This window comes from Callorhinchus milii, unplaced genomic scaffold (genome assembly GCF_018977255.1).
Source record: "Callorhinchus milii isolate IMCB2004 unplaced genomic scaffold, IMCB_Cmil_1.0 Scaffold17, whole genome shotgun sequence".
Taxonomy (NCBI): Eukaryota; Metazoa; Chordata; class Chondrichthyes; order Chimaeriformes; family Callorhinchidae; genus Callorhinchus; species Callorhinchus milii.
In genome coordinates this window covers 6766042-6788943 of record NW_024704758.1, presented here as the reverse complement: position 1 = coordinate 6788943, position 22902 = coordinate 6766042, and the positions used below count along the sequence as shown (strand labels likewise).

The 22902-nt window shown below is 41.9% G+C and overlaps 1 protein-coding gene across 2 annotated transcripts; it reads right to left on the bottom strand.

The window, feature by feature from the left end:
• Positions 1-5219: 5219 nt before the first annotated feature.
• copb1 (COPI coat complex subunit beta 1) lies at positions 5220-21608 on the bottom strand. Of its 2 annotated transcripts, none has more exons than XM_042341499.1 (22): positions 21494-21608; positions 18583-18727; positions 17287-17516; positions 15600-15769; positions 14920-15034; positions 14646-14738; positions 13529-13666; positions 13091-13210; positions 12542-12649; positions 12306-12452; positions 11498-11643; positions 10988-11084; positions 10492-10649; positions 10156-10276; positions 9666-9893; positions 8615-8794; positions 7896-8040; positions 7267-7386; positions 6828-6973; positions 6648-6737; positions 5756-5911; positions 5220-5572 (listed from the first exon to the last, which is right to left on the bottom strand). In XM_042341499.1, exons 2-22 carry the CDS (start codon positions 18671-18673, stop codon positions 5513-5515), a joined length of 2859 nt encoding a protein of 952 aa, XP_042197433.1. In that variant the 5' UTR covers positions 18674-18727; positions 21494-21608; the 3' UTR covers positions 5220-5512. The 2 variants fall into 2 exon arrangements, with proteins under 2 accessions (XP_042197433.1, XP_042197434.1); XM_042341500.1 differs by having other exon boundaries at positions 21509-21608.
• Between the last annotated feature and the right edge of the window lie 1294 nt (positions 21609-22902).

The window sequence follows — 22902 nt, the reverse complement described above, 5'->3', positions numbered from 1 at the left end:
AGGTAAACAGAGGCGTGTGCAGCAAGGAAACTTGCCCAATGTTTGTAATAGTTTCCAGACAAGTCTCACATCCTTTTTTGTTGCCACCGATTTAAATAAAAAGGATTCCAGTGAGAGTTTCTGGAGACAAGAACAACTTGCATTGATATAGTGCTGTTCGTACATGAGGCGTGGTCACGTCTCGGAAGGCTTAACAATGACACAGTTTGTTGCTGAGCCGGGGAGAAAGAGAAGGTGATCATAGGAAAGTCTCTGGGTAAAATCTGAAGACAGTAACAACAAATTACATTTGCATAGCGTCCTTCACGTCAGGAGGACGTCGCAAAGCGCTGGACAGTCAATGATGTGCAGCTGAGCTGGGTAAAGATGGGCAAAGAGGGGGAAGCAGGTGGTGAGCATTTTCACTGGTTCTCATCCTTCTTATTAGGTTCCGTTGATTTTTCTTTGAGTTTCTGTTTTCTCCTCTGGCTCCCAGCACATGTCAGGGCACATGAGTTTCTGGGAAAGACAATGTAGACAGTCTGTTTGTGAACACGTTCAATACTCCATCCACCTTTTGCCCCCAAATCCTATTTTTTTTTAAAAAAACGGCCTATGCACTCAGTGATGTAACTTTGAGCACTTGTGATCGCTTTTGCTTTTAAAAAAAGACAAATCCATGTTCTTAAAACCGCAAAGTTAAAGATTTTCATCATGTTCTGCTTTAAAGACTGCATCTGGCACCAATATCCACAAATACCTGATTACTGCCGCATTTCGCCCACAAAATATACAATCAATTCACTTTACAGTGTATCCTGTGAAGCGCTTTGAGACGTCTCAACCATGTGATAAGGCACTATATCCAATGGCAAGGATTATTATTATTATTATTGCTGTGGTGAGTCTATGAAGCAGCCTTCTGGATGAACCTTAACCTGGAATGTTGTTCAATGCCTTTCTGCTCACAAAATGTAGCAGGTCTCAGATGACCCGATTGTGGGGGAGGGTACTGATATTATGAAAATCTTTAACTTTTATTTTTCACCCACAAAGTAAACCACCAATCCACTTTACAGTAGATTTGCTTGAGATGGTTCAACAATATGATAAGGCACTATATCAAATGCAAAGATTATTACTATAAGAACAAAGATTTTAAAAAAAACATTCATCTCATACCTGTTCATGGGTGATAGTTGTCCACAAATTGGCTGCTGTGTTCGCTTAAACAGTCACTACACAGTACAGTAAATCCCGTGAGTCACTTTGAGACATCCAATATATCAAATGCAATTATTACAACAACAAAATTACATTTATAAAGCGCTTTTCACGTCGGGACGAGGTCCCAAGGCCTCCCGAGGATTATTATTGTTAAGATGTGTTGCGTGCTGCATTACTGAGGACACGTAGTGCATTGTTACACATTCTGAAGTCTACAAAATACGATTCTCATTTTTCAAATGGTGAATTAAGGATTGACCACTTCTGCTGGTTTGTGACTGCGGGCATATTTTGTTTGAATGACGTTTGGTCGTAATAGAAGTTGAGTCTCCTCCGAACTTTTCTGCTCGATGGGAAAGAAAAACATTTCAGAGGCTTTTTTTTCTTGCAAGTGTTACCTGCGGCCGTTCAATTCCCCCATTTAACCCTCTCTCGTTCCCCTACGTTTGTAACTTCTGTCGCTGACAATCCTGACCCTGCACCAGCGCACACATTCTCCTGCACTGCTGCACAGGGGGCCATGCAGTGAATGCTGCCCTCTTGTGGAATCTTCAGGACCACCACGCAGTCTCTGCAAAGAACCCACAGCACCAATGCAAACAGCACTGACAGTTGCACAAACCCGACAGCGAAAGAATGAATGGAGCTTTTTAACCCCTTGAGTGAGCGCTGGGAAATGCAACACTCTCCTAGCTATATCATCCAATATCAACACCATGCACCCCCAGCATTATTATTATTATTATTATTATATTTGTTATTATTATAGCAATGTACAAGCCCAATGTAAAGCAGCGTCAGATTGCACAAGTGTAGACATACCAACAAATACTGGATCTTTTGTCCAGTTGCCCAAGGCAAAGAATTTCACAATCATCACATCTTATGGCTGCACCTTCTGTTTGTAAGGAGGGATTCTGCATAACCTGAACTGGCCCATTTTGAAAACCACAGATGCCTAAAAGGTCAGAAGCAATGTAATATGCTTGCAGTTATGGGTCAGTAACCTGTTTCTCTCAGCTTTTTAACCACAATGCACAGAAAATAAAAGACGCAAAACATGTTGTGCCCTTATACACATCCGAGTGAGAAGTCAGCCTTGATCTGTAGTCATGGAATGTAAATGAGGGTCTTTTCTCACAATAATTTTCAGAAGTTACGTTGGCGATCAGTGTATGTTTGCAATAACATTGTTCCATCAGCAAATGTTTATTGAGCTGCGTATTTTCTCAGAACAGGAACTGTATGAACACTTTGAAAACTTTGATGTGGGATTCACAAATGTGAAAAGGTTTATTGACACCCAGTGGCATACAGCCTATAAAGTGGTGCAGTGTAAAATAGTTTAATTCTGCAGGATACTGTCAAACAGGCACGGCTAGAGTATAATCGTGGAGTAACTAAAATCATGATGGTAGTAATAATATTAATAATAATCCTTGATTTGATATAGCATCTTATGTTGTTGAGATGCCTCAATGTTTCAAAGAATATACTGTAGTGAATTGACTGTATATTTTGTGGGCGAAATGCGGCCCACAGCAGTGTGTGGATTGAGTGACCGTAATAATAATAATTATTATTTTATTTACATTTAAGACAATTATGTATTTTTGATTATTTGATTTAATTATTTATTGATCCATTAATTTCATGGATGGTAGGTCAACGAAAGAAGAAACAAAGCCAATTCCTTGCTTCAAAGCTACCTGCCGCTCACAGTAGCAGTCAGCATCCGTAGCTGGCTCGGCTTCATTCAGAAAACGGGCACAGAGACAAGTTTTTTTCTGGTCCAAAGAACACCGACTCCAAGCCCTTCCACCAAAGATACCCACTTATATTCCTTCTGTGCCTCATTAGTGCGAAACAATAGGAGAAAATTGCACATGGTGCACCCAAGCTGAGTACTCTCTCTGCCAAGTCTACTGCTACTCATAAGCTGGAGGCACTCAAGCACAAAGTGAAAACTGCAGAGAACATAATCTAACAACTCATCCCAGATGTAGCAACCGCACATCTGAGGAAAAAGAATATGAACCTCATGGTCAGACATATTCCAAATGTTGAGTGTCATGAAGGACATAGATTCAAGATAATTGGCAAAAGACCCAGAGGGGAGATTACATTTATTTACGCAGCAAATTGTTACGATCTGGAATGCGCTGCCCGAAAGGGTTAGTGGAAGCAGATTCAAAATGGTTATTTGAAATAACATTCTAAAGGAGAATTGGATATTTACTTGAAAAGAAAAAAAATTGCAAAGCTCTGGGGAAAGAGTGGGGGAGTGGGACTAATTGGATAGATTTTTCCAAGAGCCAGAACCAGCACAATAGGCCGAATGACCTCCTGTGCTGTAGGATATTTCTGGACCTTTTAGCATTTTTTTTGAAAAAAAGCATTGAGATGCTGCAAATGTGCTCTAAGTAAAGGGGCACAGATTTGTGCTAGAATTAATTCCCTGCAAGCTAAGTCTGTGATCTCAACAGAGGTTACAAAATAGTTACATTTTATTACAAAATAAAATTGAATTTTATGTAACATCACTACAGTGGAAGGCACTGCCTATTATGATTGATGCATTAACCAAAGATGTTAGAGCTATATTGGCATGAAAATACATACACATACATTTGATATAGCACCTTTCATGTTGTGAGCATGTCTGAACTCACTTCACACCATTTACTGTAACGTGAAATCCTGTAGCTCAGTGGTTAGAGCACTCACCTTGCAAGCGATACACCCGAGTTCAATTCCAGGCAGAGGGCGAAACCCTGGGCAAGTTTCCTTACTCCACACACAGCCTAATAATAATCCCTCCAAAACAAAACAATAATAAATTGGGTCATTTTCAATTCACAACTGTTTGTGGGAGACTGCGGTGCGCAATTGGCTGCCGCGTTTCACCCACAAATATACGGTCAATTCACTTTACAGTCTGTTCTGTGAAGCACTTTGAGACGTCGAGAAGACATGAAAAGCACTATATCAAATGCAAGGATTATAATTATGTGTAGCAAGTGGGCATTTTATTGTTATCTTGGGGATTAGTGGCTAGGACACCAGGAGAAACTCCTCTCTTTCGTTTTTTGAGTAGTGCTACGGGTTTTTAACATCTACCTGAACAGATGAGAATGGAATCGTGGTTTAATCTGTCATCCAAAGGACGGCATCTCCAACAATGCAGCGCTCCCTCAGCAATGCATTTGAGTGCAAGTGTAGACAATGTGAACTTGAACCAGCGACTTTCCGACTCAGAGGTGAGGGGTGCTACCACCTGAGCCAGGCTGACACCTAATTTATAAAGCACTGCAAACCAAACTCGGTTACCATCTAATAGAAAAACTAGGTTTGATTTGCATCGACTTCTTGCTACTACTCAATAGAAGATTTCAGCTCCTAAACATCTGAGCCGAATTGGTGGGGGTGGGGGGGGGGAAGCCCCCAGTAACAGCACTGATAACATTCACTTTTATTGCACAGGATAAATACATGACATTGGATTTAATGGAGTTCTCCAGAAAAAAAGTGAAGGCACATTATGTAGTTATTGTACAAAGATTTGAAAAGCCTTTGTGGTCAATAAATGTCAGGTCAAAAAAATATTTTCAGTTGAGGAAGCTGTCTTCAGGTCTGCGGTAATCCAATGCACTGTTAATGTTTGGCTCATCAATGAGCCTTAGAAGTATATGCATATCCTCAACTCAACAAACCAAAGCCCTAACAGGGAGGAAGACTTATTCCAACTGAATGTGAACAGTTGAAACTGTGCAGTTACCACTTACAAATATGTACTCTTCAGCATGGGTCAATTGAGAGTAGGAAGTTGAATGCAGGTGCACCGAGGTCAATTATAGCAGTGCTGTAGCCACCCTAACTCAGATATAGAATCTTGATCTTTCTTGGTCTTCGTGCCTCAGTTCAGTCACGGTTAGTAAATTTATCAACTGAACCATCTCTCTTCAGATGTACACTGATCTGAGCGAAGTTGTGACCCAATGAAAACAGTGCACTTGTGGAACTTGGTAATCTTTATTATAATTAAGAAACCTCTGTGTAAAACAAGAGACAGCCTGTACACATCAGGTGTAAGACACGAAAGAGACAAAAGGAAAATCTATAATTCTTCAAATATATAATGGAAACTTGATTTCATGAAAAGCGCCATAAAACTGCTAGCTCTTTTCAACATACTCAGGATAAAAGACAGTCTCTGATCTTCTGTGTATAGGCAAATATAGAGATAACAGGAATAAGCAGAACACATTACTTCAAGCTAATGGAGAGATGCTTCTGTTCTGAAAATCTAGCCTTTTGTTTTCTTCTGGGATAGATTGATCTTGTCCCCCAGGCTAAGAGCCATTCCCTGTAAAGAAGATAGTGAGATATAATCAAAGCACAATATACATCAACTGGATCCTGGAGTTTTTGAACCAAGACCTAATTGCAGCTTAACTGGTTTCAAACTTAAAAGGGCACATGAAGTTTGGCAAATAAATGTACAAATTGCTTAAAATAAGTTATTTTGCAACCAGGATAAACTACTAACCTGACTTTTTGCCCGAATGCGTATGTGACCAGACACCGGAGCATCTGGTCCGAGGTGAACTGGCTTTTCTATGCTGACATTCGCAAGAGCATCTTCTCCAAATATGGATCGGGCATAAAGGTTGGCAGCCATGAAGCCACAGTAACCAGAAAGGGCCTGAAACACAAAAGAGGTTTACATCAGATATTAAGAGGGAGATATCTAACATACCAATTGCGTCAATTTTTGCTGAAACAAAACCAAATAAACTCCTTTTAGGGAAACGTGTAAAAGGTCTGCTTGATGGTATGGTCATACAAATTGGGCAAATAAGTGTGCTGCAGTGACAGACTATTGATTGCAGTTCATTTAAACAATGAGCTTTGCTCACTCTTACCACAGAGAAACTGGAAATGTTTTTAAAAAAATTACATTTTTACATTCCCCCCATTTAAACCAAGTAGACCTGTATTTGCAAAATTACAAGACCCATGAAAAAAGATGTACCTTGTCCAGATATATTTGAGTTTTATAACAAGTTGAAGTCAAATACAATGACACTGACTACTTACCTTCAATGAGTTATCATGCACACAACGAACAATGGGGTGATTGATGCGCTAATTAACAGACCTAGTGCATCCCTAACATGTTAAAACTTCAAGCTGTGACTGATTTGAGCTGTAACAGCTGAAGAACCCCAAACAAACCCAATAACCTCAATATAAAGGCTAGGAGAAACATTTCACCCGTAATCTGTATGGTTTCTGAAAACAGCTTGGGAGAGAGCATGCTAAATTATCTCTGAACATGAGACTGGGTTGAATACTGAGCAATATTAAAATTACCAAACACAAAAAAACCTAGAACAAACTTGTAATTACAAGCACTTTAATATCAAAACAGCACCCACCTTCTCTGGAGTTAGGCACTTCATATTGGTGGATTTAAGAATGTGCTGCAGGTATTCATTCAGGTCAATGATGTTTGTGTTCACTGTGACCTGAAATTTTAAAAAAATGTTAAAACAGTTGAGACAATGCAATTAACTGCTAAAGCTCTACGCATCTTATTTAGAAAATGGTCGACTGACCTTGTTCTCCCATTCAAACTCTGCCCACATCTGGCGGAACTCGGCATCAGTACAAGAGGCAGGCTGGATATAATCCATGATGTCAATGTGAATGTCGCTCAGTACCACACAGTTCCTGTCACTGGCTGCTCCAGACACGTCGTATACTGACACAAACAAGAACAAGAGTGAGAGGAACAAGATGAGTGCTACACCTCAACAAACAGCCAGGGCAATTTCATCCTTTCAATACGGAAAGGCTGTTAATGGGAAGGACAAGACTTGCAATCTAGCTCGAGTTCAATTAGAAAGACGAAGTCTGGTCATTCAACAGAAACCACACAATGTCCCTTGAGAAAGCAAGAAGCCACAATTTTGCTGGAGCAACTGCATCCCTCTCTCTATATAACAAACAGTGGTTTTGCTTCAGCAACAATGTACGGTTATATTCTGGACTTACCGATGTTACCGAAGATGATGCCATTTTCTGTCGAAGCTACTTTTACGTTGGCCTTAATATTAGCAAAATCGTGAGGAGCAAGAGTCAGAGGTGAGGGCTTCTCCACCAGTTTAAGGTCACCTGTTAAACACAACATTCACATGAGTCACCAGCACTTCTTACAAAATATGTTTGAATATCAAACCATTGACCAGTCTCTGGACTAAGTTACGTATCAAATTACAAATGCCATGCGTTTTTCCTCGAATTTACTCCCTTCTTTTTCTCTCGCCAAATGGCTTAACACAAAAAGGAAATCATGTAGTTTTATATTTTTAAACTAAACAGCAAAATTGAGCCTATTTATGTTGGGAATTATAGGTCCATTCACCAAGCTGGCAGCAATTTAATGTCAATGCACTGTATAACAAATGAATTCGGGAAAGAAACATTGTTTACGATCCAGTCAAACAGACCTGGTAACCAATTCTCAGACAGTGTTTGGCCATTTCAACTGCGCAACATTTCAAATTGGTATGTCATTGTTCAGACAACCGTATATCTTTGCTTGTGGTTTTAATCAGACACAGTATTTCTTCCCTTCCTTAAACCACAAAACCTTGGGAGATTTATCAATTGCCACAACTTACCCAGCGTGGCTAATTCCAGGGTGCAGTTCTGAAGTGTATCGCTGGTCTGATTTACTACGAGGACGTCAAGAACAATATCGTACTGATTAACATGGACATAGGCTTCAGCGTACACTGGATCAGAGAAACCCGTCAGCTGGGTTACCTGCAAAAGCAAGATTTCTTTAGAACAAACATAATAATTTAGTTCGCAATGATTATTCACTTATTTTAGTTATTACATTTGATATAGAAATTTGGATTTCCATTATGAGCAAATTCACCAAGTCCTAGTTTGACACTCAGTACTGGGAGAGTTATACACAAAACCGTTTGATTGAGCAACAGCTGTTCAAAGAATGAAAGGAAAACTCCTGAAAATGCAAATTAGTTTCACAAGTCGGTCATTTGACTTAAATGAGAAGAGCCTACAGTGCTGCGTAGTTATCCTGTGGACAAAGACTTTATTTGCACAGAACATTTAGCTTTCAATGACTATTGGTACAATGCACTACTTTAAAAAGTTACTCATAAGGCATTGATATATCTTATTGGCTGCCACGTTTCGCTCACAAAATCCAGTTCAAATCCACTTTACCGTATATTCTGTGAATCGCTTTGATATGTCTCAATGATGTAATAAGGTGATATATCAAATGCAAGAATTATTCGTCCAGTGCCTTGGGACATCCTTCCGACATGAAAGGCGCTATAAATGTAATTTGTTGTTGTTCATATACCTTGTTGAGTTTGGATGCCAATGGGTCAGAAGCTTCTTTTCGTTGTGTGTTGCCCATTGCTGCCAGCAAACTGAGTTGAAACTGGTCTTCCTTGGAAGACATCTCATTCTTAGCCATGAGCTGCATGAAGGATATGGGATCGTCTGGCTGTACAGTCATATTTCTCTTCTCCGACTCTTTCTAAAATCCCACAAGAAGAAAGACAGTTTAAACTTGACGAAGGCATTCAAGTTACACGGGTGACACAAAAAGCCTTTCATTTTGCTTACTCCGTTAAAAAAAAAGACATCCTTCAGAAAAAATTTCAAGCCATTACAAGTCACTTTACTGGAGAGCTAAGTGGCTGGGAAACAACAGTTTAACCTGATACTTCTATTCAGGCTACTATTTTTCCCCAAGTATAAAGAGAAGAGTGCCCTAATCTAAATGTTCCGATGAAGGTCTGCATGTCTCTGGCTCCCAAGGATAAGTGGAATCCCAGGATCTCTACAAGTGCAGGCTGCCCTGTACAGTGTTCACTTTCTATATTTTGTAAAGCAACAAAATGTCACTCCGACCAGCTTCCTGTCGGTTTATTTCAGTAGCCACCCTTCTTTGTCTAGAGCTCTGCACCGTAACTATGCAACAAATGTAAAACTGTGACCCAGTTATTTTTAACTCCTCTTGGCATTTAGGTTTGCTTTACTTGTACCGCATCACTGGCAAATAGAACTGTACCCATCACCTAGGTTGCACAGTATAACAACACCAAAGCACTATTTTTGAACCAGTAGTGAGTGCTTGGAGCCATTAGTAAGACTCAACTTTTGCTTTCATGGTGAAAGATTAAATGATTTCTCACTGGAGAGAAAAAAAAATTATTGGAAAGGTCCTACTCATATTCATTCAGTCTCAATACAGACAGTGAGTATCTGCAGACACAAGCCTTACAGTTTTCAATTCGCTCTGACATGTTGGCACAGATGCAACAGGCCAAACGGCCTCCTTCTGTGCAGAAAACGTCTGTTTCTACTCAGCAATTGATTCGCTTTGTTCTCCACATAAATAGTACCTTCTGAGAGAGCTTTTCCTCTTCCATTTTGGCTGACAGCATTTGAGACAGCGATTTCCTGCACTCCTTATTAAAAATATCGTTCATCAGGGGGGAGCATTCCGAAAGAACTTTCAGGCACAGCGAGATACGATCCACGTCATCGTCGGTGATTGGTTTCTTTGGGAGTGATGATTTACCGAGGTGCAGAATGGTGGCCATGATCAGCATAGCCTCTGCAACAAAGGACTGCAAGAGAAGAGTCACATTTAGAAAGTTGACAGTAGCATCTCACTGATAACCGCTAAAGCTTTCCACACGAGATCTCAGCTGGAAAAATTGGCGAATATACTGTAGTTTGTCCCGGCCAGTTAGTTGTTCAAATGCAAACAGGTCAGGATTTGTAATGTACTGTGTTCATGTTTAATCACAAATTTAAAGTACTGTCTCAAAATTGGAAAAAAGCCTCCATCAAGCTTGGTTTCAAACTGCAATCCCAATTACTACTTACATTCTGTTTCTTCTTGTCTTGCACTATTAAAACGTAACGCAGAGCTATCTTGGTCAAGGTTGTAGCCAGGGCACCGGCCACAAAGAAATCCCCATCCAGAAGGAATCCCCGCAGAGGTGGTCTTTAGTTTTTGGAAAAAAAACATAAGTAAACTGTCAATTATTTCATGAAGGACAAAGCCTCCTTTAATGTTAGCAATTCGTACAGTACAGTATCTATACAAGATGATGGCCACACTGCAAACTATTGCAGACATTCAGCCTTAAAGCAACTCCACATTATCCTGTGTAAAATACCATTTGTATCTTCAATAGATACCTGAAGAAAGAGCATTACCTGTCTTCTTCCTTTTTGGAAGGACGCGAGCTAAGTGCACTCTGAGTCGCATAGGTCCCCATCTCGGTCACCAGCTTTTGTGTTGGAATCACCTGTACATCATCCTCCATCTTCATCTCACCAGTTTCTTTCTTGATCTCAGATTCCACAATTGGGATCTAGCAACGCAGGGGAGAAATCAAGGACAGTTTACATAAGAGGAACTCTCAGTAATGACTTAAATTCAACTGTGTGTTTCCAGTCTACTAGTTTGCAGAAATAAATAGGAAAAAGCGATTCAAAGTGTAAGTGCTCGGTTTCATGACACTGTACATGACTCAATTTAACAGACTGAGCAAGTCATGGTTGAATTAACTAAAAGGTAATACACTCTGCAGGGCTCACTCCATCTTGCTGGGGGACACAGCAGGAGCCTGTTAATGGGCATCACCCGGTCTTTTGGGCTTTTTGCGGAGGAGCTCAGATAGAACCAAAAAATAAAGCTTTTCAAACATACCTCACCCAAGGATCGACGGATCTCAGTCATTACACTCTGAATATCATCCTTTGTGCTGCAGTACTCTCCTAGAATCCAGAGAGCTCCACGGTATATCCTGTAACATGAGAGAGTTCCAAGTAAAACTCACTGAATATTTTCAGTTTATATCTGCTATACTGGAAATATTTACTCAGCAATGTAGTTTCTCTTCCCCATAAAGCTGCTCTCATTGATTTGTGCTGGAATACAGTTCTATAGATATCAGTAGCTCTCTGTTCTTCGCTCATGCCGCAACTCTTCACGTGTTAGCCCTGACAGCAAGAAGCCCAAAGTTTTGTTAAAAAACAAGCCCTCGTCTCCTCAAAAAACAGGTCGAAATCTCCTGCAAATCTCACTGGATAACATTCAGAAGTGGGAATGCTGACTGATTCCCTCCTTTCTCTCAAGCCCTGGGATCCAAAGTGTTTGCAACTGATGTTGTGTGCGTAATTGTGTAAAACATCATTCCAGAAAACGTCCTGTCCTTACTTGACAGATTTGATGGCGTGAAAGACCTCCAGCATCTTCTCGATGATGACCATCCGAAGGCTTTCGAACCTTTGAATAGCTTCTCGCACAAACTCCAGCACGTCAGCAGAGGCTGCCTCATTACTGTCACTGAGGAATTCCATCAGCTGTGGGGAGAGCAAGATATCACTAAAAAGCTCATTGCGCAGTACCTGTATTGTCTGTCAAATTTAGTTTGGAAGACCATAGTCATGTCAGTTCTAAATCCATACCTGAGCATTATTAGTGTCTATCAGCAGCAAACAAAAAATAGGCCCTTTGAATCATTGGAATCAAATAATATTTACAAGGGGGAGGTGATATGGGAATCACTAATTTGCCCCTCCATAGTCAGCCTCAGTTCTATTTGGGGATTCGGTGTGACTGAAGAACTGGAGAACAAAATGGAGAGCTTTGACAAGGTGACAATTCACTCTCCAGTCTTTGCAAGCTTTCGGAAGTTGGATTTAAGACTTCGGACTTGTTTTGCAAATATTGCTCTTTAAACCTCATGACTCAATATTCAATAATCCTTACATACCAAATGCAAAGATTATTACATCTTTCCAACAGCCAACTGTTACACATCAGAGGACATTTGTCACAAGATTTGTATCAAGCTGCATTACTACTGAATCAAAAAAGGGGAGAAGGCAAATCTGAATTACATATACGTTGCTTTATATTTCTGTTCCAGTTCTCCCGTTAGTTTCCAATTTCCTTTAAATAAACAAGAATGCACTCCGACTTGTTAGAAGTCGAACAACACAAGTAACCACAAGTCACTCACCACTGGAATAACACTACCAGCCATGTCTGGAAACCGGACGCTGCAGGAGTGCAATGTTCTGACAAGAAGTTGTCTGTATTTGTCGGTGTCTTCGTGTTCAGACACATTGTTAGTTTTGATGACTTCCTTTTTTAGCACAATCACAAGCTGCGGAGAGGCAACATTTGGTGAATTAAATAAAGTGAACAATAAAAGTTTGAATGAAAAATTCAATGGGAAACAGTAGAAGGTCAAACCTCTTCAACGTTGCGGGAAGAGACGAGGTCCAGAGCTAACTGCAAGGTCTTTTTACGTACTTCCAAATCTGGAGTGGTCAGGACTCGCAGGATATCCATCACTAAATCCTGAAACAGGCCACAATTTTCCCATTATTCCTACACCATAGATCTGTTTCAGATGAAAAAATGATACAGTCTGCAGTCATCTTCTCATGGTTAGATGTTTGTCACACTAAGCCATGATCAGCAGTGCTTTTCTGAGTTGCCGAGCCTAGGTACCAGCAAAGCTTATCATCAAAAGCAGGCGAGTTAAAACGCCAGAATGGACAGTCACCAAACCAACCAGAAAGAAAACTTAGTTGGTTTTCTAGATGGGCAACAACAACAAATTACATTTGTACAATGCCTTTCACGTTGGGAGGATGTCCCAAGGTGCTGGACAGTCAGGGATTTGAACCTGAGCAGGAGGATGTGATCAGGAGGAGTGGAGGGCAGAGAGGGTAGTTTTCAACTCGATTTATCAGGGTTATCATTCCCCGCGATGGATATCGGTTTGGGATTTATTACCTGCAGGACTCGCTCGTGGGTAGGGTGCTCCTTTAACTCGATCAGGCGATCAAGAACAATCAGCTTCACATTGTTATCACTCTCTTTGATGATCAAGTCAATGTAACACTGAGCAGCAGCCTGGGGGCAACAGAATGTAAAGAGCCATCTTAGCAAATCTTTTTGGAGCCATGAGAATTGAGTGCACCTTTTTGGCTTGAACAATTAAACTCAGTTAACAATGCATCAGAAGGAAAAAAGGCTTCAAAACATCACTTCTCATATGCACGATTTTGTGTGACCATTACTCAATCTATGTTCACCCCCCCTCCCCTCCAGTAGTTTTATTGGTGGTAACATTAATTCCCTTTCATGATATCTCTGGCCTCACACTCAGTGAGGGTCTGCATGGTCTACTTGACGGTTTGAAAATTGCCTTGATGCAAGTCACACCAGTACCTTGATGGCTGTGGGAGCACTTGAGAGTGTAACCAAAGTACCAGCAGCTTCATATTTTACTGCAGGGCTTGAAGACTGCAGCAGATTGTAGATGCATCGGATAAAGCGGGCTCTCTCTGTCGGATTGGCGTGGCAGACCTAATGCAACAAAGATCAATTAGATGACTATTAAAGCACTTTGCAATACATTCAATCATTGTAGTGATTGTAGTATTTCTACAATGACAGTGTCAATACTTGACAGTGTCAAGCATCAAAAGTGATGCAAAGGCCACAGGAGATGGGAGTCCTGTAGCTCAGTGGTTAAAACATTCGCCTCGCAAGCGAGAGACCTGGGTTCGATTCCCAGCAGGGCAAAACCTTGGGCAAAGCTTCCTTACTCCACACGCCTGATAATAATCCCCCAAACAAAAAACAAAAACAATAAGTTGCTCACTTCAATCCACGACTGTTTACGGGACACTGCTGTGCGCAATTGGCTGCCGCGTTTCGGCCACAAATATACAGTCAATTAACTTCACAGTATATCCTGTGAAATGCTTTGAGACGTCTAGAAGACGTGAACAGCTCTATATCAAATGCAAGGATTATTATTAATATTTATGATCACATTTTTAATGTTGCTGAGCTTCTCATCTCCTGAAAATATTGACCCTCGAGCTAAGAATCCCATGGACACCAATAGTTATTCATCATCTCACAAGCAGCAATCCACCAAGGATGAGTTAGTGTCAGCCAGCTGTCTGACTGTGAAGCTTCCTTCGTCAGGATGGCTCAATGCTTCACAGGACTTCACCTTTACACACTTGGCCATCAGCAAAGCCCACTTTCAATACTTTTAATTGCTAAGCGCAGTCTACTTTCAAGTTCAAACATTCTATATTCCACAATATAAACACTGTGGCTGAAAATTGCTTTAAATAACAGCACCGTCTAGTGGTACAAAGTAATTACTGGAAGTTGCCTGTCAGTAAAATCTTCACACTCTCAAACGAATTAAGGTTGGATCGAAATGAATCTGCACCAACTAAACGGTTGGCAACTCTTTCTTATTTCACAACCATTCCATTCCTATACTTATATAAATTAAATAAGGAAACTAAATTGATAATTATACCTTATAAATCAGCTCAACGATAACCAACTGCAAAATGTCTCCAAAGGTATGAACCTGGTCAATACATGTACTCAGGTAATCCAATGCTCGGTCCTGAGGAAAGAAATTACACAATACAATTGTATTTAATGGATAAAAACTTGTATTTTTGACATTTCTAGATCAGAATCTGGAAATGGGACAATAACTGATTTTTTAAAAACTCTCAACTATCTCAATGGATAATCTGTAAAGAAGTCAAACATTTGCAGAAGTAGCTTTTTTTTAAACATACCTGATCTGCATGAATTAACATCATGAAAGCATTGCGTTTGCAGCTTGCATCCTTCTCATTGACCAGGAAATCATGAATCAGCTCAGGAGCATCAGGGATAAGGTGCTCGAAGTTCCTACAGTTAAGAAGTGATCACTGTAGTTAAAGAAGGGGTCAGAAACTCAATGACATACACATGGTAATGTAGTTCATTGCTCCGAATTAAACAAGTTCAGTACCACCAGATACATTTTGTGGATCGAAAAGAATTCAGGGAACACAGTATTGATAAATTGGTCAATCCACGACTGTTTGTGGGACACCTCTGTGCTCAATAGGCTGCCGCATTTCACCCACAAAATATACAGTCAATTCACTTTACAGTATATTCTATGAAGCGTTTTGAAACGTCTCAACGACGTAATAAGGCGCTATATCAAATGCAAGGATTATTATTATTTACTATTATATTCAGCCTTCCCCGAATCAGTAGCATAAGGGACAAAAAAGCAGAGGAATAGTTTATTTCTCTCCGGTAGTAACATATAGGCTATTAGGAACAGTTTTTCTACTTCCACAATTGTAAATATCTCCTCCGAGTGTTTCTAAATGGAAAGTTTTTAAGCATCATGTCCCTCCCCCTAAAAAAATATAAAACATTTACAATACCAGTTTGACAATACAAAAACCCAAGCACCTACCTGTAGATAGTGTAGATAGCCAGCACGGCGTTTCTGCGTACATAACTATGCCGATGTTCCAGGCAGCCACGAATGGCTGGCATTAGTGGCTCTAACAGCTCTGGCTCCTTCAGTTTACACAAAAAGCGCAGTGTGGACCCTCGAATAAACTCATTCGGGTGTTGTAGGTCCTGAAAATAGTCAAACAATAGCTTTCAAGTCCCAGAATCTTACTTGATCTATGTGCTCTCAAGAATATGCACTGACCCATTTGAAGCTCCATCTTTTCTCTCACTGGTCACACACAAATGGTCTGTTTAGTCTCTTTACCACTCGCAGGAGACATTGTTGCAACTGCACTGTTAGACCTGGAATCAGTTTTTTTAATGCGCAAATAGGATCTTCTTAAAAAAATAAAAACAAGCTCTCAACCTCTTCATGTCTTTGCTTGCATCACAAATCTCTAGAAATAGTTAAATTTGACACTTTCTTTGTATGTCACATGAGCCTGTGTTATATTAATTGGTGACAGAAACTCGCCCTAAAACTGGCTAATTGTTTTTAACCTAAACATCAATAGACACTTGGGGCAAAGTTGGTTTATTTTTCAAAATGGCTTGCATGGTGATGGGAAGTTGCATTTAACCAGCTGAAATGATGCTGCTACCTGTAAGTTGTAAGTACCCGTTAATATCTAAGTCAGATATTTAACAGAATAAGGGACTGGACTTAAAGTCGATAAATCCTTGCAAGTTTTGATAATTATCATCCTTCACAGATGACACAAATGTCTGGGAATATTTGCATTAATCCTGAGTTTATCGATCACTTTTGTCCTTGTTAATATATGGTGCATAATTACACTCAACAAGAATGTTGCTGGATAATAGATCATTTTTGCACTTTGTACTCATGTCAGGTAATGCACAGCCCTTCCTTCTGCTGCTGGGTATTGCACAGCGCTGCTTACGTTGGCTGGGAAACGTGCCAAACCCCAACTACGCACGAGTATCCTCTCAGGCATTGTGGGATACTTTCTTTGCTTAATAGTCCATAGGTTTTTTTGGATGACAATCTTTCCCTCATAAAATTCAATAAATAAATCACAAAGGCAATACTATTATCCTCTAGTATGTGAGGGAAAAATACACCATGGTATTTAATGTTATTGTACGACAGATACAGAAATTAGATTTTCCATTACTGCACACAAACAAAGGCAGCATTTCCCTTATCGCAGAGTACTCCTTTAACACAGACTTTTATGACCCTTGAGACTGGGACCGTGACATACAACTGACTTAATATAAGTTCCATTAAATCTGTAAGCAGTTGCTTTGCATGGGAGAGCCTTCACCTTCTAAGCAGTGAAAACTTTCCTGTGTAAAAGATTGGTGGAAATGATCCTCTCGCAACGTAAGTCCTTTAAGAAACGACAACAATTTGCATTTATATCGCACCCCCCCCGCCCCATGCAAGGTAGTGTCTCAGAGCGCTTGACAGTGGCCGAGCACAATGCTGAGACGGGGGAAGGGTGGGGGGAGGTGACTGTAAGCACGGACAAATAGGAAGGCCTTCAGATGCAACCTCAACATGGGGATGGAAGGGGTAAGGCGGAGATCAGCAATATTTGGAAGGTTTGTCTGCGTAATGAGCCACAATTCTTTTTCAACGATCGAAGATTTCAACCGAGAAAATACAATCTTACCTTTCTGTAAGCGTCGCACACCAGAATCATTTCCTGCAGCAACTTCCCATCTGGGGTGGTCTTAGGGACGATCTCCCAGAAGACAAGCAGCAGTTTTTTGATGGTGTGATCCTGCAGCGGCAACACAAATCGAATGATGGTCATCAAGAGTCCAGGAAGCTTCTCCCCGTTCAGAATCATAATGATAACCTTCTTCAGGGCATCAGTCTTTATCTTTACGTCTCCCTTTTCTGGTGGGGAAGAAAAGAGACAGGTTTTAGTTTCAGGGTCCGGTTGCGCTGCTGCGTTATCCGCCAAAACTTGCTGCTACCCGTGAGTGTAAAGAAACACATTTGAATCTATCTGTTCTTAAGCGTGTTCGTTCCTCAACATGTTGGAGGAAGGTGGCAGTAATGCATGCCAATCCTCCCTCTTAAGTGTTTCCGATTTCAGTGATTGCCTCACAGACAAATGGCCAGAAATATTTTCTGAATCAATCAGAAGAGATGCCAACCCACAACCCAGTCGAACACTATGGGAGGGGGTGAGTAGAAAATAACAGGCTTAGCTGAAGTTCTACCAGGATTTCTCTCTGTAAGGATACTGTTGGGATTCAGATGGCAGCGGGTCTCATGCAGTGATAATGCACTGAGATTTTACTTCACTGTGCATGAAGATTTCCATAAGAAGTTGGCCATTGGGTTGACTTGATTAACTTATTGCTCCTGTCGTGCTAATTTATTATTTTATTCCACTTTAGCAACTTTCCACAATTAAAAATGGAAGTTACCAAATCTAAATACTACAGTTATTATTGTGTCTCCCATTTTGCTTATAACTGCGAGCCAAAGCACTAATGGGTTTGGTGGTTCAAGATGGGACAAGCAGCGGGAAGCTTGCCAGACAGTGCTCTAAATGATAAGCTCTGCGCTTTTACTCCTGCAGTAGACCAACACACATTCTGGGGCCCCAAGCCTTGGCTCTTGCCGACCTGTGCCTAATACTCTCTGGAATTAGGTTAGCAGGTTGCTTCCCTCCAGGGATAGAGCGTGCATTTCATTCCATACATAGGAATTTTCACGTGCGGGTGGCACACATGGAACTCGCAGACTGAATTTAGATCCTCTTAAAAACGGTGATGGGTTTCCATGTATGTCAGACACCTAGCTATAGAGAAAAAACCTTGCAGGAATGTGGAAAATGAAATACCAGACTTCTCTCTATTCTCAAGTAGATTGGAAATGCAGCCCTGAGGTGCTCCAGATGTTGTATAAAATATAAAAATAAAACTTGGTAAGAAATGCGTCGCTCACTAACCCAAGTCCATTTTGAGTGTAACTTCATTCGGTGGCTCCGAGTCCAATGAAACATTGATGAGGGTGTAACACACATTCTCTGCAGCCGTCATGATGCCAGTCTGGTACTAAAGTCAGCAAGCAAGTAAACTCAGACAGCCGGGGATCTGTGGGTAAACACACAAAACATATAAGATTTTATATTTAAATAAATAAAAAATATTCAAAATAAAATATCAATCAAAAATGTTTTAGTTAAAATATCTGCTGAAAGAATAATTTAGTTGTCACCTAAATCATGTGTTCCTTCAATAAGGGAACCACTTATAGTTGTGTTTTCAAGAAGTGAATTGAACTACAAGAAGTTTGAGTACATTTTGCAAAGCCTCTTGCTATTGCCACAGAGAATACATCTTCTCCACCAGCTAGGATTCAGACACTTGGAGATTCTGCAAGCAAGGCAGGCTTGCTAAACAACAGCTGAATCCAGAAACTCTTGAACGCACATTGGCAAAGGGCTGTTTCTGTTGTGAGGCTTTCAGGTGTTGCCAGCGTGTAGAGCATCCATCTATGTGCATGTTTGCCTTTTTTAACCCACAAATCCACCATTCTACTTAATCCTGGATCTCAAACATCATCGGAAACCCTGTCCCCCTCAACCTGATCAACTATTTGGATGAACAGCTGAAATATTGAAAATGTGACCTGCGTATGAGACTTTGTTTTGCTTAAAAATGACAAACCAATTGAAAACCTCTTCAGCCCTGCTCAGGGAAGTCTTAAAAACTGCCCAAGCTAAAGTTGTAAAGGTATTGAAACAAAACCACAACATTTCTTCGGACTTAAGAAAGACAGTATATCTCAAGAAGTTATGTAAAAAAAATGTAATAGCAACACAGCATCTTTCACCTGGGATGAAAATCTTAAACCACTTTGCAAAGATGATGGGGAGCATGAGAATTGAGCAGGGGACATTGAGGATGTTGGCCCAGCCAAGGAGCTACGTTTAAAAAGGGTTTGAAGACACAATGGAAATATTCAATGAGATGGGAAGTGTGCATTTACAACAATACGAGAATTCAGCAAATGGAAGATGAATTTGGGCAAAGTGAAAAGAAGTGAGGCCATTCTGTTTACCACCCACAAATGTCCTTTCTGTAGAAAAACATACTTTATCAGGCACATTAATTCTAAGAAAAATCTGCAAACTTGGAAGACATTTAGTACAATGAACTGCACTGGCGTCACTACATGTGCGTCAATGAAACAAAATACAAGCCAGGTGGGAATAACTCGAAACAAAGTCAATACAACAGACACAGGACAAATAAAGCGATGTGGATTTTCCCACTATTATTTCTACATTATCATTTCAAGGCTGATGTTGGGTCACCAAAATTGTAGATCATCCAATAACAGACGATATCTGAAATAGATTTATGTTTTCACTGACGTGCTCACTTTCCCACATTCCAGCTTCTCCTCTAATCTTTATCTGAACCTTGGAAGTTTCATTACTCGCTGGATCTATTTCAGCTGGAGTGAAGTCAAGAAAAAGTGAAAAGTTAATTTTTAAAAAGCAGGTCGAGCATATTTTACTCTGGTGGGAACTAAACAAAAAATATTGAAACACAAATCCAGAAGAGGAGGGTAGGAATCAGCATATGTGAGCTGCGTCTCAATTGAAAAGATAATGCATCTCTGTGGTGTAACACACTGGAGCATAGGTTGAAATGTAGGTGCAAGTCCTATTCTGGTAAATTCCTGATCTCAACCCTCTAAACAAAACTCTGGTGTCATCCAGAAAGGGAAGGGAATGACAATAAAGAAAATAGATGGGAAACATACACGTACCCATTCTCACATGCCTTCTGATAACCAACCAAAGACACCATTGTATGAGAGTGGACAGAAAAGGACACAGAATCTCACTAAACAGAAAGGATTTGTTTCAACGCCTGAGAACTATATTGTTAGTTCTCCAGCAAGGAACAGTGAACCTAAGTCGAATCAGTTGGGACCATACACTGAATATGACTTATGCAGAGTTTTGTGCAACTAACATATAATAGGAAATTCATCGGGACTTGGGTAGAAGTACCGCTTTGGCAATGAAACAACTTTTACAGATCAAACTTAAGCAAGTTTCACTGTATTGTTTCCCTGGCCAGACGTGCCCGGTCTTGGCAGTTCAGCAACAAACTGAGCAAGAGCAATAAAATCCTAAAACAGATAATACACCCATTGGATGAGTAGAGAGAGTCCGGCAGCTCAGTGGTCGGAGCACTCGCCTCATGAGCAAGAGGACCTGGGTTCGATTCCCGGGCGTGGGTTCGGGCCAGTTTCCCGACTCGACTCCGCGCCGCGGCTCTGTTTACCGACCCGCGAGTCGGAGCCCGGCCGTTCGGTCGGTCGGTCGGTTGTGCGCGATCGGCTGCCGCGTTCCGCCCGCAAAACCCGACGGCCGATTCGCTGTGCGGCGCATTCCCCGAAGAGACGTCTCCAGGACAACAGCGAGAATATTATTATCATCATCATCACTATTATTACAAGAGAAACACAGTCATTAATCCAACAACCTTCCCCGGGGAGTGCAGTGGTCAGTATAATGTTTTTGGGTGGTGGGGGGGGGGGGGGGGGGGGTGTGGGTGATGGGTACATATATATATATATATATACGCGTCCCAGGATTTGCTTTACAAAGCATTGGTCACCGGGGGGTGAGGGTGAGAGGAGGCGACCGACACCCCTCTCCCTCTCCCTCACACACACACACACACACACACACGGCCCCTGACTGACTGACTGACTGACTGACTGGAAGTTGGCTTCTAGGCCGCACAGTCTGCGGGGATCCATTCGCTGACCGCCTGAGCGAGAGGCGCTGGCGGGCGGCGGGGGGGGTGGGGTTGCAGAACACCCCGTATCCTCACCGGGGAGGGCTGTACCTGCTCCGGTCAAACCCCGGGGCTGCGCTGCGCTGTCGGTGTCTCTCTCTCTCTCTCTCTCTCTCGGGGCTCCGGTCGCCGCTCGGGGGGTGACGTGGAATCTCCAACGGAGGCCGACAGCGGACACGCGCAGCAGACACGTCATACGTCACACGTCGTCGTCGTCCGCCCTTCGCTTCTCGTTTTTTTTCCCCTCCCACTCTCTTCTCGAAACATCCTCCTGTAATGAGGTCCAAACCTAACCCCCCCCCCCCACACCCCCCCACACCCCCCCCCCCCACACAACCCCCCCACACCCACCCCCCCCACACACCCCCCCCACCCACCCCACACACACACCCCCCACACACCCCCCCCCACACACCCCCCACACACAACCCCCCCCCCCCCCACCCCCCCCCCACACCCCCCCCCTCACCCCCCCCACACAACCCCCCCACACCCCCCCCCCCCCCCCCACACACCCCCCACACACACACACCCCCCCCACACACACACCCCACCCCACACACACCCCCACACACAATCCCCCCACCCCCCCATACACCCCCCCACCCATACACACACCCCCCCCATACACCCCTCCCACCCCCCCACACAACCCCCCCCCATACACACACTCCCCCACCCACCCCCCATACACACACTCCCCCACCCACCCCCCACACCCCCCCACACCCCACACCCCCCCATACACACACTCCCCCACCCCCCCCCACACCCCCCCATACACACAACCCCCGACACACACACCCCCACACACACCCCCATACACACACACACACACCCCCACCGACTTTTAAACGAACTCTGATTTTGTGGTTTAATAAAAATGCAAACTTTTTTTGGGGGGTTGGTTGGTTGGTTGGTTGGTTGCTTATTTGACTCGGAGACGATGCACTTTTTTTTCACCCCCACCACCAAAAAAAAGAAGTGGATTTGAAAAAAAAATTCTATTTTCTTTTCTCCCCTTTTTGTGAAGGGGCGACTGAAAGGCAGTGGGACATTTGCCCGGCTGTACGCGCTTTAGCCCGATTTTAAGTCCTCTTTTGTAATATGTTCAACTTTGTCCAAACGCTGAATTTCTCAAGCGCTACGAGACATACTTTCACGTGAAAGGTGTCAATGTTATTATGCCCAAATCATACCCTGTAGCTTACTTTAACGTGAACGATATGTGCACTCGCCATCAAAAAATCGCTTTGCATCATATATAAAGTGTTTTGATAACACTCGATTAGGTGCTATACCAAATGCAAGGATTATTATGCATGTATATATAATTACTGCTGTGTCTTCAGTCAGCTCAGAAGGGTAAACAGTCAAATACATAAATATGCAAAACTCCTCTACTTATTTCCAATAAAGTTGTTTGGGGCAATACAAACCAAGTA

What these genes read in the sequence shown, in the direction of transcription:
- copb1 (XM_042341499.1), bottom strand. Translation starts at nt 18,673, where the DNA reads ATGACGGCTGCAGAGAATGTGTGTTACACCCTCATCAATGTTTCATTG. An exon ending in TACACTCAAAATGGACTTGG is followed by an intron (nt 17,517 to 18,582) that starts GTTAGTGAGCGA and finishes CTTCCCCACCAG; the next exon opens with AAAAGGGAGACGTAAAGATA. An exon ending in GCATTCGGGCAAAAAGTCAG is followed by an intron (nt 5,573 to 5,755) that starts GTTAGTAGTTTA and finishes TCTTCTTTACAG; the next exon opens with GGAATGGCTCTTAGCCTGGG.